At 39.8% G+C, this 17,273-nt stretch overlaps 1 protein-coding gene across 6 annotated transcripts in view; it reads right to left on the bottom strand.

Moving 5' to 3' along the window:
- The window catches only part of ARAP1 (ArfGAP with RhoGAP domain, ankyrin repeat and PH domain 1), a 2,759,262-nt gene that overhangs the window by 583,787 nt on the left and 2,158,202 nt on the right, over positions 1 to 17,273 (bottom strand). For all 6 annotated transcript variants that reach the window (XM_044073028.1, XM_044073030.1, XM_044073029.1 and 3 more), the window contains one exon: positions 1,230 to 1,393. In XM_044073028.1, coding sequence (XP_043928963.1) covers positions 1,230 to 1,393 — 164 coding nt within the window. The remainder of the gene's footprint in view (positions 1 to 1,229; positions 1,394 to 17,273) is intronic.

Raw genomic sequence — 17,273 nt, 5'->3', positions numbered from 1 at the left:
ATAACACTACCATTACATAAGACAGCCTTAGAAACTCACACCACATACCGCAATACACATATCTTTAAATCTATCCCCCTTGCTTCACTATTACTCTAAACTTAGACAGCAAACATTCCCACAAATACTCCCAACCACTAATTTTGATACCCACACATACCTTAGCCACATACGCTTGATTTTCCATCTACACAAAATCCACATACTTGACAAACAGAACACTCCATCAGCTTTTGACAGACATTCAGTCTTACCAATGATCTGATTATTCAACAGAGAATTATGTCTTTGTGTGTGTGTGTATATACTGTATGTACGTATGGGAGCACTACTCTGTTGAAACAGAAACTTGTCGACATCTGCCAGAACTGGTTCAGCTGATCAAATATGATCTGATCGACATAGACCGGCCTTGCCAGTACAAGACTGTGGTGTAGTGGGAATCAGGGAATTTGCTCTTTTCCTCACAGTAGAGATCCTGGAGTTGGTACACACACACACACACACACACACATATATATATATATATATATATATATATATATATATATATATATATATATATATATATACATATATGTGTGTGTGTGTGTGTGTGTGTATCTGTTCTCTATAGCCTTTAGTGATCTACAAGAAGATGATACTGTGACAATACAGATTTGTATTCATTTAGAAATGTTCAAGTGCAGAGAAATACAGGTCAATAGTAATCAGTGTTATTTATTTATTTTATTTTATTTTATTTTACATTTGTTGACTGGGCTAGTCTAGCTGGATATATGTCTATTTTCAGTAGAGGCCCGGGGAGAAAAGCTCCACATTAAACAGACTAGACACACAAAGTATTAAGTAATAAGTTACAGAACATTAAACTTCAGATGCAGATAGGCTGCTAGACAAAAACAGGTGATTAAGGTAATTTAGCAAACATTGATGGAACAGAAGAATAGCACAAAAATAAGATAAGGTAATACTTAGTGTTTTTTTTTTTTGTGAATGCTGTGGGAAGAAAGACTTCTGCAGAATATGGGAGATCAGGTAGTTGAAAACAGGATTGGAAGAGTAAGTGGAGGGGGAGAAACTCAGGAGACAGAAAAGAGGTAAATTACATCTTAGGTGTATATGAGCAACTAGAGCATCTAGATGGTAGAGGCCTTAAAGTGGCAATAAAGTGAGTAAGAAACTTGGGAAGACTGATTGTGATGTAAATATTATAAGTATATGTTTACCATACTGTGTGATGTAGTCAATACATTTGTCCACAATTACTGGAATATCTCCTTCTGTCAGCTGTTGTTCTGTCAGGGTATCTCCTGCACTGCTTGAAGCTCTCTGGATAGTGCTGATCCAACCACTGAAGTCCAACTTCCTCTCTGCATGAATATACAGCGTTCTACATAAAGTGAAAAAAGAGAAATCAGTCAAAATTCATGGTATTGCTGTAACAAGTTAAAAGTGTGAGTTGGAGAATTTTTTGATGTGCAACATGCAAAATCTAGATTATTACCATGTAGGCAATGTCTTTATCAGGTCTCTGCAGAGTAACATAAAACCGTAAAACAGACAGACCTCAATATACTAGACAGAAATGAAAAATCTCATCTACATAAAGTACATTTCTTCTTATCTACCATCCTAGTTTTAAATTTAAAATTACAGTATATATTAATATGCATGCTGGGTAAACAGTGTCTTCACACCCTGCATTGAAGTTTTCTAACTGCTGTTTGCAATAAATATTGTATTTTTTCTTATCAAATCTACTCCGCCATATCTTATAAACTGAATAATGCTATGCATATAAAGAAGGTGCTCACAACATGTAGAGTTCATGTGCTCAGCTGTGTAGTGGATATCACCTGCTTCTCTCCCCACAGCTGCAAGATGGTTCTACAGCAACATCGTTTGCGCAGCTCTGGGAAAAATATTGGGCAATTAGCAAAAAAAGAAAGCAAATTTTTACATGTCAAAACGTATGTAACGCACAGCTGCTGCTGTGGCACAGAGGGATAAAGCCTGACTACAACACAGGCAACCCAGGTTCTATTAGCGGCTTCAGGGTTGAGTGATTGATGGAGCAGCAAGCATGGCTGGGCATGCCTGTACTGGGTGGGAGGGCACTCACTGATGCCACTCCCTAAGGGAAGGAGTGGCTGTTGTTCAAAGAGGGGAGTTGACCTCAGATGTAGTTAATGAGCATGGATGGTGGGGAAAGGACCTCTCAACTCTACAGATTTTTGCAGAATGTCTACATTTTTGCCTTATATTTTTGGTCCATTTTTCATAAAACTGTGTTTTTTCTGCAAATCTGTGGCAAATCATTAAACATTGAAGTCAGAAAATAATGGCCAATGTTTGAGTTTCAGACTTCATATCCTTCAGGAAATTCATTCTAATGCAAAACCTGTTTTTCTATCAACTGTCGTAAGTTTGTAAGAGCAATATTTAAAAATTGCTCCTATTTTTGGGCCTTTGACCCCCCATTACTTATGGCTTTGTCCAGATTTCTTGCTCTAAAAAGTTGAGAGGTATGATTTTAAGGGTAGGGCATAAAAAAGACACCCCCCCCAATAGAAACACAGATAGACAAGCCCCCAGGACACCACTAGGATCCAAAACCAACCCCAGAAATACTGGACTAAATCCAGGATGGGTAGAATTATGGCTGGTTGACCCAGCATGGATGTGGGGCATAGGGGTATGAACCAGTAAGGTGAGGTCTAAAAGGACAAAAAATACATATGTATATAATACATGTATGTATAAAACTCAAAAGGGGTGAAGATATGATTAGTGAATTGCAAGGTAACATCACTCCTGCATAATTGCAGCTGAGTTCTATTCAAACTTCTTATAAGGGCAAAAGAGTGCACTGTTAACTTTTCTGTAGAATCTGGCACACTTTAATTATGGTCTATGCTGCAAAATGTCTGACTTTCCTAGTCTAAGAAGTATATTTTGCTAGGCTATGTCTTCTTGGGGTACCACACTGGAAATTAAAATCCCGCAGATATTTTTGTAATGATTAAATGGTATGGACAGCAGACCAGAATGCCTTAGAATATTGTTACATGGCCATACCTGCTTTTCATGTAATTCTTTCTCAGAACCCACAACAGACACATAAAGAGGAGTGAGACATCTTTCTCCTGGCATGTACACACTTTAACTGCATTATTCCTTAGACCAGGTAAGCAGAGTATGGGGTATTAAAGTATCCTCCACCAAACTGTCTTATAGCATTGCAGTCAATTTCCTAAACGCATTCACTAACAAGCTGTATGGCTGCTAATCTAGTTTTGTTTTCTCTGCTGTCATTCAGGTGGATAAACCCAAAGGCACACTGTATAATGTTCCATTCACTAAGCTCTGTTAAGGCTTCATGCTTCAAAGCACACCTTCATGGCAAAGGGTTTTCAAAACTGACAGCCTGAGTGGACTAATCCTCATAACAAATGGATGTATAGCTATATAGTAATAGAGAAAATATAATTAAAACATAAAAACATTTTTTGCAGTGGTATGTTCCATTGCAGCCCTGCATGTGGGGTTTTGCCCCAAATACCCTTCTTTATTATTTTTATTCCAAACCGAACTAATGATGGTCTAGAGGAATGTTTAAGATATTTGTTGCAACAGTGTTTAAAAATGGGAACTGTTCCTACTCAGTGGAAATCTGCTGTGATTATTCCTACACATAAAGGGGCATGTATGGTATTTAATAATTTCAAACCCATTAGTTTGACAAGTGTTTTAGGGAAAAGTTTGTGAGGACTTTAATTGATTCAACGAATGAAAAAGGGAATAACATGCACAGTGATTTAGTGTGTGTGTGTGTGTGTGTGTGTGTGTGTGTGTGGGCGCATACATGTGTGTATTGATTTTCGAAAGGAAGATAGTATACCAGATTACATAGTGTTTTTGGATCTTGTAAGGAATTTGACTCTATTTCATATAATATTTTATATGCCTTAACCAGACATGGATTCAATCACTGTATTGTACACTAGATTAAGAAATGGCTATCTGGTAGAACTGCCAGAGTTGAGGTACAGAAAGTTTTCTCTGAAGAAAATAAAATTAGGAGGGGAAAATCCCAGTTCAGTGATGGGTCCACTTTAGTTTCATGTCTTTCATCTAGTTTTCCTTCACAGGTTGTTGAACAGGGAAATTTGTAAATTATGCCAAATATCTGGTTTTGTTTTAACAGAAAAATAAAGAATTTTGCAACACTATTTGGATAAATTATTTGAATGGGAACATTCTAACGGCGATGAGATTAACTAAACTAAATGTAAAATACTGAATGTAGGATATAGAAATCCTTTATACTCAAAACATTTAGATAGTTATCTCACATGTCAATGCGAGGAGTTTAATAATTTGGTGATTACAGTCAACAGCAAACTAGGATTCGAAGGCCATACAATTAAGGTGTTAAAAATGTTACTCCACTTTAAGAATAATTTTAAAAAGGATATCCTCTAGGGAGTTTATATGGTAGGACCACTTTATACATCTTTAAGTATATCAATCATTGAGTATAAAGTAGTGTTTTCCATTTAAAATTGGACAGAGTACAAAAATATTTCACAGGGAAAATTAAAGGGATTAACTATCATAATGAAGGACTGAGGAATTTAAAACTATTTTCATTATGATACAGATTCATTAGAGGAATTTAATTTGGATTTAATAATAATCAGAAATGGAAATAATGAAATGTAATATGATACCAATAAACAGTAAAGTATTACTAGACCTAGGGACATGCATACAAACGTGAGCATAGATTATTCTCATTAATAAGTAGGCCATAGATGGAATTCTTTACCTTTGTCATTGAGACAGACGAAAACTTTCTCTGAGATGGCACTGCAGTGGGGAAAAATGTAAATGCCGGCCGCACATACGCAGCTGCATTTCAGTATTTTACACTTTCAGCAATGTTTACTTTCGCTTTTGTGGATTTATGGCGTTTCTATCCTGAACAATATATATATATATATATATATATATATGCTAAGCTGTAGTTTCATCATCATGAAACCTATTTTAAGGGTGCTGTAAGATGGATTTCATGAATCTTAAAGATACGTCATACTTGCTGTTCAATAGGTTATCCTTTGATCAGTTGGCTACCTTTATCTCCTGAGCTATAGCTTGATCTTCATGAAACCTATTTTACAGATTGCTGTAGAATAGATTTCATGAATCTTAAAGGCATACCAGTCCAGTTTGTTTGTTTTTCTTGTATGACAACCAGACAGGCAACCTCCTCCCTCTATTTATGGTATTCAAATTACACAGAAAGGTGTCCTTCAGGCTTTGTAACTCTGATCAGTCTGTTTTTCTTTCAACAACTCCAGTCCAGTGAACAAAAAGGTAAATCATTCTTTCACTTCCTTATTTTCTTGTTACATCTGAATGACTGTCCAGTGCTTCAATAACTTCAGCATCTCATTCATTGTAGCTTCATAATTATCTGGCTTCATTTTGGCTTTCTCAACACCAACATGAGTTGCTTCCATGTCACCTTCTAAAGGGCTACAGAAACAACTCCATGCACTTTTCCATGAAGAATAAATGCCTCCTTCTCTCCCACCACCCAATATGGCTAAATAAACACTGCAATGCTTTTGGATGTTTGAATACAACCTCAGACTTCTTTTTCAACTTTTTACCAACTTTGTTAGCAATGCTTTTGCTGTAGTGAATAAAACTATTTTTCTTTTTTTGCAAAATAAATACACAATTAAAACTAATTTAAATATATTTAACAATAACTTAGGTGAAACCAGGGGAATGTCTACTCTCTAAAGCACCACTGTTGGAACCCCATTTGTTTCTAGATATGTTGTATATCTATAGGTTGGTAGGTTCATAGGAGGTTACTAGGCTAGAGGCCTTAGAGCCCTTACAAGCCTAGCCATGTTAATCCCAAGTTGCCTCAATTGTCTATGGTTAGATGGATGTAATTTGCTGAGCGCATCTATGATAAACATCAACTACCCCTGTCCATGAAGAACATGGTTGCTCCCCCCCGGGGTCAATTTGCAGTCTCCCATACTTTTGTCCAGGTTTTGTTTGAATAGGGTCAGTGAGGAGCTCTGCTTCATGTGAACTGGAAGTTTACTCCAGAGTAGCGGTAATCTCTGGAAGATATATCTGTCTCTCCAGCATGTTCTGTTAATGTCACAGGCAAAGTTGAGATCCCTAGAGCGAGTGGCTCTTCTGCCATTTGACTTGTGGATGTGCAGCATTTCCATCAGGCCAGGGTCAGACACTGCCCAGTAGGCCAGGCACAAGTCACCTCTCAGCAGCCTATATGACACAGAGTACAATGACAGTGCTTTCAGTCTAACCATGTCAGTCATGGTTTGGAAGCCCTGTATTTTTTTGGTGAGAAACCTCTGTGGTCTCTCCAGCTGCTGCAGGTGTCTGATGAGGTACATGCAGAAAGGAGCACTGAACTCTATTAATGGTCTGATGAGGGTTGAGTACAGTGGAGTTATAACATCCTTAGACCTGGATTCGATGCCTTTACTTATGAGATGTGTAACGTAGAAGGCTTTCCTTACCACTGTGGAAACTTGGCGGTTGAAATTCAGATTGCCATCTACCTGTTTTCTCAGGTCTCACTCTACTGGGTTCGAACTTAGGGGTGCTGTCAATATTGTAATTATCAGGGAACTTCCCTGCTAAAGGGGATAATAAAGCACTTTTTTGCACTGGTTTTTGCACTAGTCATTTGTCTGCGTCAGCCCTACCTGTAATATATTACCATTGTTGGGGGATTCCAATGATTGCACCCAATTTGCAATCATCAGCAAACTTGGCAAGCCAAACACCATCTACTTTAGCCTGGCCTTCCAAGAAACAGATTCCAAATAGAAAAGGGCCCAGCATAGATCCTCATGATACACCACTGGTTATGGGCGTCACCAGTTATGTGTTCTGTCGGTGAGCCAGTTGGCTTCACATCTAGTGATGTAAGGTTTAATCCCCAGTTTTTTTATCTCAGCAAATCTTTTGGGTTTCTAATACCATGACGGGAATGGATCCCATTCCTAAGTCAAAGTGCAGTTAAAATTCATGAAATTGGTATTGTTTCAATCTTTGATGTCAGCAAAAAGTGCTCTTCGCAGCACCCACAATGTGCCCAGTATTGACTCCTTCTGCAATTTGTATGGAGTTACTTGTATTGGTAACATATCTAAATATGATTGTAGATTCTTTTTTTATAAGATGTGTTGCTACCATTGGAATTATCTGGGTATCTTTCTTCCACATTGCTCTCATTTCTGCCTGCAGATCCTGATATTTTATGACTTTGTGTCACTCTGTGTGCAAAGACACTGTAGTCACTGGGTGTGGCAATTTTAATGATCAATGTTAATTTTGTCTCCTTTTCATGGACCACTATATGCGGTTTTCTAGCATCTATCTTTTGAACTGTTGGTAATGGGTTATCCCATGTGATGTAAACTTCATCATTTTCTATGATGCTTTGTGGCTCATGTTTCCAGTGATTTTCAGCTACCATCATGTTTGCACAATCCCCAGTGCAACAGTCTTGCTACAGTATTATGCCTTTCAGTGTACAGTCCTTCTGCCATTAGTATGTCATAACTAGCAATGAGGTGTGCGACTGTTTCCAATTTGGTTTTACAAAACCTACATTTGTCTGTTTCTCTCACATGTTCAATGGACTTTGTAAACCAGTATGTACATAGCCCACTATCTTGGGCCACCAATATTAAGCTTTCTTCTCTTGGTTTGAATTTGCCTCCCCTTAACCATTCCTGAGTTTGCTCCTAATCAACATGAGGTTCTTCCAGAAGTTTTCTATACTTGCAATTATATTTATGCATTTTCCACATTTCTTGCATTATCATCCTTTTTTTTGGTTTTTGGCACATTCAGTTGCTGTATGATTTCTATCTACTTCTGGTTTGGTTTCCATTCCTGCTTGACGCTAATATGCTTCTGTTATTAATCCCTTGTTGGGAGAGTTTCCCAATGATACTTGAGTGGGGGATTGTGTCAAAAGCCTTGGCTAGGTCAAGATAGATAATATGCACTGCCTTACCTTCACCCAGGGCTTTGTTGACTTTTCTCGAAGAAGTCTACTAGATTTAATAAGCATGATCTACCCTTAATGAAGCCAAACAGGGTTGGGTCTAGAGGTTGAAGGTCACCTATGTCCTTGTTGATAAGGTCCATGATGATTCTTTCCATGGCCTTGCAGATGAGGCCGGTTAGACTTTCTGCAAGGGGATTACTGTTGCTGTTCTTCACTCTGCTGGAACAAAGCCAGTTCTCAGGCTATGGTTAAAGAGTATGCCAAGTAGGTCTGCTAGGTCCTGCTTTAGATTGCTTTGTAAACAACCTGGGATGTTATTTGGTCTCATTGTGGCCACGTTTTTGGTCTTGGAGAGCACAGATATGACCTGATCTCCAGAGATACTAGGCAGAGGACTGGTGTCAAGTATGCTTTGAAGTATGGCTGGCAGGGACAGGTGGGTGAAGTTTGTGCAAATATGTCAGCCAGCCGGTTGGTAATTTCCTCTGGTATAGTATGTGTGTACCATCTACTACCAGTTCTGCACATAGCTGGGCATTCCCTTTTAGATTTCAGAAGTACTTAAAGAATGCCTTATGATTATCCTCAGCTAGGGGTGCTATTTTACCTTCATAATTAGCTTTAGAGGACTTTACAAGATTTCTGATTTTCTTGTTCAAGCTGTGGAAGGAATTCTTCCTCTGCTGCGTCAGTTCTCTCTTGTTCTTAGACATAATTTTCTTCCTATTGTTACATAATCTATTTATATTGAGGTCCACAAGGATGGCTTGTTTTTTCAGAAGGACCTGCTTTTAATCTGGTCAGGCACAGCTGAGTCTATACAGTTGCTTAAGTGCTTATGCAGGGCATTTGTGTACACCTCTGCACAGGAGCCATTGTTGTCTGTGATTACGGGGAATATAAAACTTTTTATACCATCACTTAATAGGTTGTAGTTTGCTTTGGAAAAGATTTTTAGTTTTTTTTTTTTGTTTGTTTTGCTCCTGTGGTGGTGACAGATTCAACAGTTACTTCGAACAAAACTGATTTACGGTCCAACCTTACCAGGGAGGGCATCACACAGGGGGAGTGCAGTGACCCCCTCATGTTGGTGAGTACTATGTCTAGGACATTTGAGTGACCCCCTCATGTTGGTGAGTACTATGTCTAGGACATTTGAGCCCCTTGTGGGGGTGCAGACTATCTGTTCCAGAATATTGGTATTGACAAGTCCAGGAACATCTGGGTGAGCACGTTCGTGCTCATGTATGTCACTTAGTCGATGGAAGAACAGCTGAAATCTCCCATGACTAAGGTGTTGGGCTGTGTGGTGAGTGACTCCAGTTAAGTCTAGGTAGGTAGTGTGCTTTTCTTGGTTCATGGTGGGGGGCCTACTACTAACAATGATGTGGTAGGGCATTTTGTTTAGAGTTAATTGGACAAAGAGTAGTTCAAGAGAGTCATACTGTTTAACCAATCTCAAGGTATACTTAGCTTTACTGAAGATCGATACATCTCCACCTTTGGTTCTTTCATGCTCATTTTGAGGTCTGAACGTGTGGAAGGCATTGTAGCCTTGCACGGCTGAGGTGCTCTCCACAGCCTTGAACCATGTCTCAGCGATAAATACTAGGCTAGCTGCCTTTATAAGCCACTTTATGCCTAGCGAATTTCACAAAGGTGGGAATTAAACCACGTATCATGTGTCTGTGAAACTATTATGCCACACCCAACTACCTTACTTTAACCAGAAAATTAGTCTAACACAATAAGTCATTTACAGTTGTACACTTAAAGATGAATTATGGTAGGTGCAACCTGAGTTCTTGAATGTACTTAAGTAGAAATGAATACAGATTTAACTACAAATCAAGAGATTCCAGGAAACAGTGAAACACATAAATGTTCTTGTCAACACATAGGGTACCTTTTAGATGTACTGATAGCTGCAGCCCTATCCTGTCTGAAAGCAGCTGTATCACATACATTATAAATTGGAAATAATCTAAACAGTCAAGTCATTACATGATGTATTCAGAACCTAGTGCAATATAAGAACATCTGTGGATGAGTTTCCTTATATGCAGTTAAAAAAATTGTATCTAAATAAAATTAACAAGAACATCAATGGTTGTTGGAGATGCAAAGAAGTATTGAAAGCTGACTGGTCTCATATGTTCTATGACTGCAGTCTTCTAAAAAAATACTGGGAAGATATAAATAGTTTTCTTCAAGGTTTACTTACAGATAACTTCTTGATTTCTAAATCTTTATATTTAACACTCCAATATATCAAAGTGTTAAAAAATCCAAATATACATTAGGACTATCTTCGCAGTAGCAAGGAAAATTATAACAATTAATTGGAAATCAGAAACTTCCCCTACGTTTCAAGAATTTAAAAATCTTCTTACTGAAGTTTGCAGTCTGGAACTTTTGACCATTAAGTCAAGAACTAATAGAAATATGTCTAGAATTAATATGTGGGAAAATTTACTAAACTTGCTAGAAAATTATTGATTGTATATGAACAAACCAATAATTTAGTTTGAAATTTATGTGAACGTAATTTGTAAATAGTTATGTTGTTAGTTAGATATAGAATGATTGTGTTTTTTTAATATTGTTAAAAATGGAATACTTTATATAATATATTTCTTTATTCAAATTTTAATAAAAATCTTTTTCAAAAAAAAAATTGTATGAATCAAACAAAGATACTTTCCCATTACCTGTCTTTATGCAAAAGAAATAAAAGCAAGCTTGCCAGATAACAAGAGCTTCAAACTGTTGGGTATGGGGACTTCTCTATTATAAAAGAATAGATTGGAAATGTTTCTGCTTGTTGTGCGTGTCCTAGCTGAAAATAAAATATTTTAAGGGAAAATTCAGTACCTAACTGTCCATAGTCTCTTGTTGCTTCAGCACAGTACACTGGAGGTCTTGGGTTCAAGTCCCGACTCCCAAGTGACAGCTATTACTTTCCTTTCCCTACTGTGATTCTGCTACAGTAGGTTACACAAAGACTGCTAAGGAATCCGAAGTTATAACCACTGTAGAGATGCAAAAGAAATAAGAATGCAATATGCATATAAAAAAGTGGGCAAAAGAATGACAATTTTACCGACTGCTAATACTGTACTGATAAACTGCTGGAGATAAATCACTCAAACTGACTCTATGTTTACAAATGATGTTCTTACAGACTACAAAAGATAAAGCAAAGGTAACTGTCGATTACATCCTTGAACATTAAAGGAACTGCAAGGTAAAGTAATTGGCATTTGCTGAACAACCTGGCATGGTGGCAGATGCAGAAGAGTTTTAAAAGTCAATATACAGTAATCTCTTTGAAAGGCAGCAGTCGGGATAAAGCTGTAATATAGAAAATAGTCACTAACATAAGGGGAACATCAAATAATTATGCCAAACTTAGATATTGTTAATTAATTCTGTTACAAAGGTACCCATCACATCTTGAAATCATCATCAAATGAATGTATAAATGTATTTATATATGTGGTTTTCCTAGGTTGGTTATTTGGCTGAACTCAAATACAAACCTATAGGGACTGCAAGCAAAGAATGTTCTGATTTTAGTCAATGAAGACCTGATGTTATGTTAGGTACTTGCATAAAACCAAACGATCTTCTATGAATTGAAAATTCAAAGGATCTTCACATGTAGGTGCTTACACAGAACTTGCTGCATGTATGAAAGGTGAATATGAAGTTAAGTTTCACTGAGGACTTTTCAGGGTATGATCAATGAGTTGTGTGTGACACTGCAAACATTTGCATTCATTATCACATAATGGTAAGAAACAAACACAAAAGAAATTTAAAACACGCACAAAAAATAATGTAATCACAAAAATAAATGAGATAAACAACTGAGAAGAGGTAGTGTAGTAGTGAGAAAATACACTATTCATAAAAACAAGTCGAAATGAAATGAAGTGTAGAAGCTACTTACTTTCCTTATCAAATCTTCCATATTTAACTACAAATTCAGTTTAATCTCACAGGTTGAAAGCAATTCTAAGATGTTCTTTAATTATGTCACTGATCAACTGGGACCATATGTAGTCTTGTAGTCCCAACTGTACTGCTTTTAGTGGGGCATACCGATATTTAGCCTTAATTCCCCTCCCTTCTTCACTTCTGATTTGTCTCTGTACAGGCAAAAATTCCAGATACTATTTTTTTTTAACCTTTGGAGTATAACACCACAAGGTCAGGGTTTATTACAACAGGCAACATGACTGAAGCTCTCAAGATCAGCTGGCAAGTAGCCAATGAGGGAAAGACAGACTGAGAGAAACAAAAAAAAAACTCAGAAGAGTTTCATCTCTACAATGAACCCTGTAGCTCCAATTTAGGATCTTGCCCTCATAAAGCTTTCAGCTACTAGTGCATATTGCTAGAGTGAAGCAGCTGTTGAGGATTAGGTGTGATTTTACCTCTAATGTACTGTAGCTGTGTGACTAGTAATAATAAATATTATGCTAAACTTGTACTGAGTGCTCACTGGGTTGAGTTTTTTATGATTTGACAAACTATTTTATAATTAAAATTGGTGCCTTTTTTTTTCCCCAAACACTAATGATGCTATGTCAAAACCACGGCTAGCATATCTGGCACCTTCTGCAGCTCCTCAACTTTAAATTGAGGACATAAAATGGTGTTCAGTAACAAGCACAACTAGTTTGCTGCAGTCAAACTACAGTGCAGTAGCTGCGATTACAAACAGTGCTGGTACTGCACTCAGACTCCCAGCAGATGATTGAACAAATTAAACAAAAATTAAGGAGACTGTTAATCCACTGACAATCTGTCTACTTCTTTTTTCTAACCCAGGGTGGCTTTATAATGTGCATTTTCCTCTTTTTCCCGATATAAGATTTCACTCCCTTCTTCGCAATTTTCTTAATACAGACGTGCAACTTCTTAATGGTATTCAGTTTTTTCATCACTCTACAATAATTAGCACAGTATTTCCCAAACAAGTGAAATCTGTCCTTCTCTTCCCTAAGCACTCTGCTCTTGTGAATGGGCTTCATATTACACCAGGGATGGTAAACTGCATAGTAGCATGAGTACTGACAGCCAGTGTCTGCCTCATCACAGTTACTGTCACAACATTCTGTACTAGTTCAGACAAGATCATGGATACTGCAGCCTCCTGGCGGTAGACCTCAACCTCTGCTATTTTTTTTTGTTTTTTTTTTAAATGTATACCTGCAGACCATCTTGGTGGTGCTGCGGTAGCGTTGTCGCCTCACAGTTAGACGTTGGCCGTTCGATTCTCAGTTAAAGCTTCTACTGTGTGACGACATGCGTGAATGGGCGTTCCTTCGTTGAAGGTTGTGCGTTAGGCCCGGCAAGCCAGCATGTAAAACTCTACTGCCAATCATTAGCGGACCGGAGTTCCGCTGTGGCAACCCCTAACCGGGAAAAAGCCGAAAGACACACACACACCTGCAGACCATCAGCTCCATTCTATTACAGAGGCAGCCATAAAAGTAGTCTGACCCCTGAGCCTCAGTACTGTCCACTCAGTGTTCTCTGCAACAAGTTAAAAGGTGTCCTTCAGACTGAGGCCTGATAATCTGACTTTGCCATCCTAAGAGTGAATAAACTCACATGAAAGGGTTGTCCTTACTTCTCAGCAGGGAAGGAAACCACCTCATGCCACAACAAGCAATACATTAGGGTATTTATATGTTATGTTCCCAAGCTCCAGTCTCTGTGACTGCTCCACTGCACGGCAAGGAATACTGGTCTTCTGAGCATGTTGATTCTTTTGATAAAGCTGTCATTCATAAATATGCCATCTGGCAGGTAAGTGAATATCAAGACCCAACAGCTGCATGTAAAACATGCTGTGACCAGCCTTTGCTGGGTGTCAGTAAATCTAACAGGGTTTGCAGCCTTTTTCATTCCAAGACACACAAGTAGGCATTGGCACCTCACTCTCCACTTCCAGCAAAAGACCACTACCCAGTTGTGGATCATCTGGGTTGCATTCAGGGCTTTATCCTTCTCTGACACAAATCTTGCACACCAAACTCTATTTGACATCAGTTTCTACAGTTTTCAGATTCCTTCATATACTTCAAGTAATCACATAGTAGAGTTGTGTACACTTACCATAAATGTAGATGTTCGAGTGTATTCACTGTTGCAGTCATCACATTTGTGTTATCCTGCCAGGGGTAGCCCTCAGTCGGCCGGAATACCAGAGCCTTAGTATTCCTGCATCGATTGCTGTCGCTCCAGGACTGATGTCAGGTCATCAGTGGTATAAAACAGGCAGCCAATGCCATTACATCAGTTTTTCTTTCCCTAACTGTCAGGAGCCACCAGAAGGGAGCTAGGTTATGGTGCAAGAACACCACCGGTAGAAAGTAAATACCTAAATGTCCTTGTAAGGAGAGAGAGAGAGAGAGAGAGAGATAAGGGGGATGGAGGGAGGGAAACCAGGACTGTAATACTGAATACACTCCAACATCTACTTTTATGGCAAGTGTACACAACTGTACTATGTTCTTCATGTTTCACTGTTGCAGTCATCACATTTGGGTTGATTCCCAAAGCTGGAGAAAAGGGTGGAGGCAGTCAAGAAGACTGGGGGCTGGCTAGGATGCCCTGCATGGCTGTGGTGGCACGCCCTGGATTTGGAGAAGATAGGCAGGTGGTAATGCTTAGTGAAAGTATGAACAGATGTCCAGGTTGCAGCCTCCAGGATGTCCCTGGTGGGGACCCCTCTGAGAAAAACTGCAGAGATGGAGGTTGCTCTGGTGGAATGTGTCCTGACCCCCTTTGGGGGTGGCTTCCCGTGCTGTTTGTAGCAGAAATGGATGCACTGTGCTATCCATTTATTTGTTTGGAAATGGCCTTGCCCTCTGCTCCTGCAGCGAAGCTGACCAGCAATTGATCAGTTTTTCTAAAAGATTTAGTCCTGTCCAGGTAGAATCTGAGCTGTCTGTGCACATCTAGAGAGTGCAGGATCCTTTCCTTCTTGTTTTGTGGGCTAGGGAAAAGGGTGGGCAAATGAATGGATTGCTTGAGAGCCACACTGGACACCCCTTTAGGCATGAAGGATGGGTTAGTCCTGAGGAAGACCCTGTCAGCATGGAAAATGATGAAGGGCTCTACAGCCATAAGTGCTTGCAGCTCTGATACTCTTTTAGCTGAAGTGATGGCCAGAAGCAAGGTTGTCTTCCAAGAGAGAAATTTTAACTCTGCTGAAACTGCATGTTCAAAGGGGGGCAGGGTGAGTTTTTCCAACACAAAGTTAAGGCCCCAAGCTGGGGTAGGAGCTTTTCTGGGTGGCCTCAAGTTGTTAGACTCTCTTAGGAACTGTTTGATGAGAGGGTGTGAGAAGAGAGGTGGCTCTGTGTTGAAATGAGCAGAGATCGCTGAGGCATGAATTTTAATAGAAGAGAGATAGACCCCTGTGTAGTAGGTCTGCCAGGTAATCAAGGATGAGAGGTAGGGAGGGCTGTGCCGTTCTGGCTCCCTTAGCCTGGATCCCAGGTGCAAAACCTTTTCCACTTGTCAGCATATGATTTTCTAGTGTTGGGGTGTCTGCCCTCACGTATAACATCTACAACTTGTTTGCTTAGGCTGGCAGCTTGAGGAGAGGTCAGGGAATAAGCAAGTCTGCCAGGTTGAGGGTCTGCAACTGGGGTTGCATGAATTCTCCATTCCTCTGGGTCAGGAGTGTTGGGATCTGAGGTAGGTGCCATGGTGGCAGGGGCAGTGGGTACCAGTGTTGGCATGGCCAGTCTGGGGCAATCAGGATTGCCCTCATTTTTTCCTCCCTTAATTTGAGCAGTACCCTTGAAATGAGTGGTAGAGGGGGTAATGCATAGACCGAGAGGTTTACCCACTGGAAGGATAGAGCATCCGCTTTACAGGCCTTGCTGTGAGGTTCCCTGGTGCAGAATTTGCTGAACTGATGATTGGAGTGGGAGGCAAAGAGGTCAACCTTCGAGGTGCTCCATTTCTGGGTTACAAGGGTGAAGGTTCTTTGGTCTAGCTGCCACTCATGTGGGTCTAGCAGGTTTCTGCTTACGTTGTCTGCCAGAGAGTTTAGAGAGCCTGGCAGGAGTTGTGCTAACAGGTGTAGTTGCATGGCTGAGGCCATGTGCCAAAGGGTCATGTCGAGCCTGCAGAGAGGGTAAGTGTGAGTCTCTCCCTGCTTGTTGATATACCACATCACTGTGGTGTTGTCTGTCTTGATCAGTAGAGGCCTCGGGGAGAGTAGGGGTCTGAAAGCTGTCAGGGCATGCTGAACAGCTAACATCTCTTTTTGCTTGATGTGCAGATGTACTTGGTTTGGGCTCCATTGGCCCTGAATGCACCTGCCGTCCAGGTGAGCACCCCAGGCATAGTGTGATGCATCTGTGGTGAGGGTCTGGGTGGCGTGGGGTTGTGAGAAGGAAAGTCTCTTGCTGTGGTAGCATGCTGCTGCCCAGCAAAGAAAATCTTTCCTTAGACAAGGTATCATTGGTATAAGAGTTTCCAGGTCTTGAGAGTGCTGACACCAAAAGCTTTTTAGGTACCATTGTAGTTTCCTCATATGCAGTCTGGCATATGGAATGAGTAGAATGCAGGATACCATGAACCCTAGAGCTTGCAGGATTTTCCTTGTGGATAACTAGGTTCTGGTGGCTAGTTGAGAGAAGGAAGCTATCTGGTACGCTTGTTTTCTGGAGTAAGGAATGCCATCCGGGATGCTGTGTCCAGGCTTGCTCCCAGGAATACAATTTTTTGAGTGGGGACTAGTTTTGATTTCATTTCATTGATAGTACACCCCAGGGAGGTCAGTAGGTCCTTTACAAAGGTCAGGCTGTAGCAGCTTTTCCTGACTGTCTGGCTGAATCAGGCAATCTTCTAAGTAGGGGTAAATTTGAATATTTCTTTGGCTGCAAAAAGCAATGGCGGGAGTCAGACATTTTGTGAAAACACTGGGAGCAGTAGATAAGCCAAAGGGAAGTGCAGAGAACTGAAAGCGCATTGATCCTGCCCTGAAATGTAGCTATTTCTTGCATGATTCCCTGATTGGGATGTGTAGGTAGGCCTCTTTTAGGTCTAGGGTGACTAACCAAGCATCCTTGGAAAGCAAAGGTAGATGCTGCTGGAGGGTGAGCATTATCACCAGAAAGGTGTTTAGAATGAATAGATTGAGGATGAGGCA

Source organism: Protopterus annectens, chromosome 5.part1, assembly GCF_019279795.1.
Source record: "Protopterus annectens isolate FY-2018-M chromosome 5.part1, PAN1.0, whole genome shotgun sequence".
NCBI classification, from domain to species: Eukaryota; Metazoa; Chordata; order Ceratodontiformes; family Protopteridae; genus Protopterus; species Protopterus annectens.
This window is presented reverse-complemented; position numbering and strand designations above follow the sequence as displayed.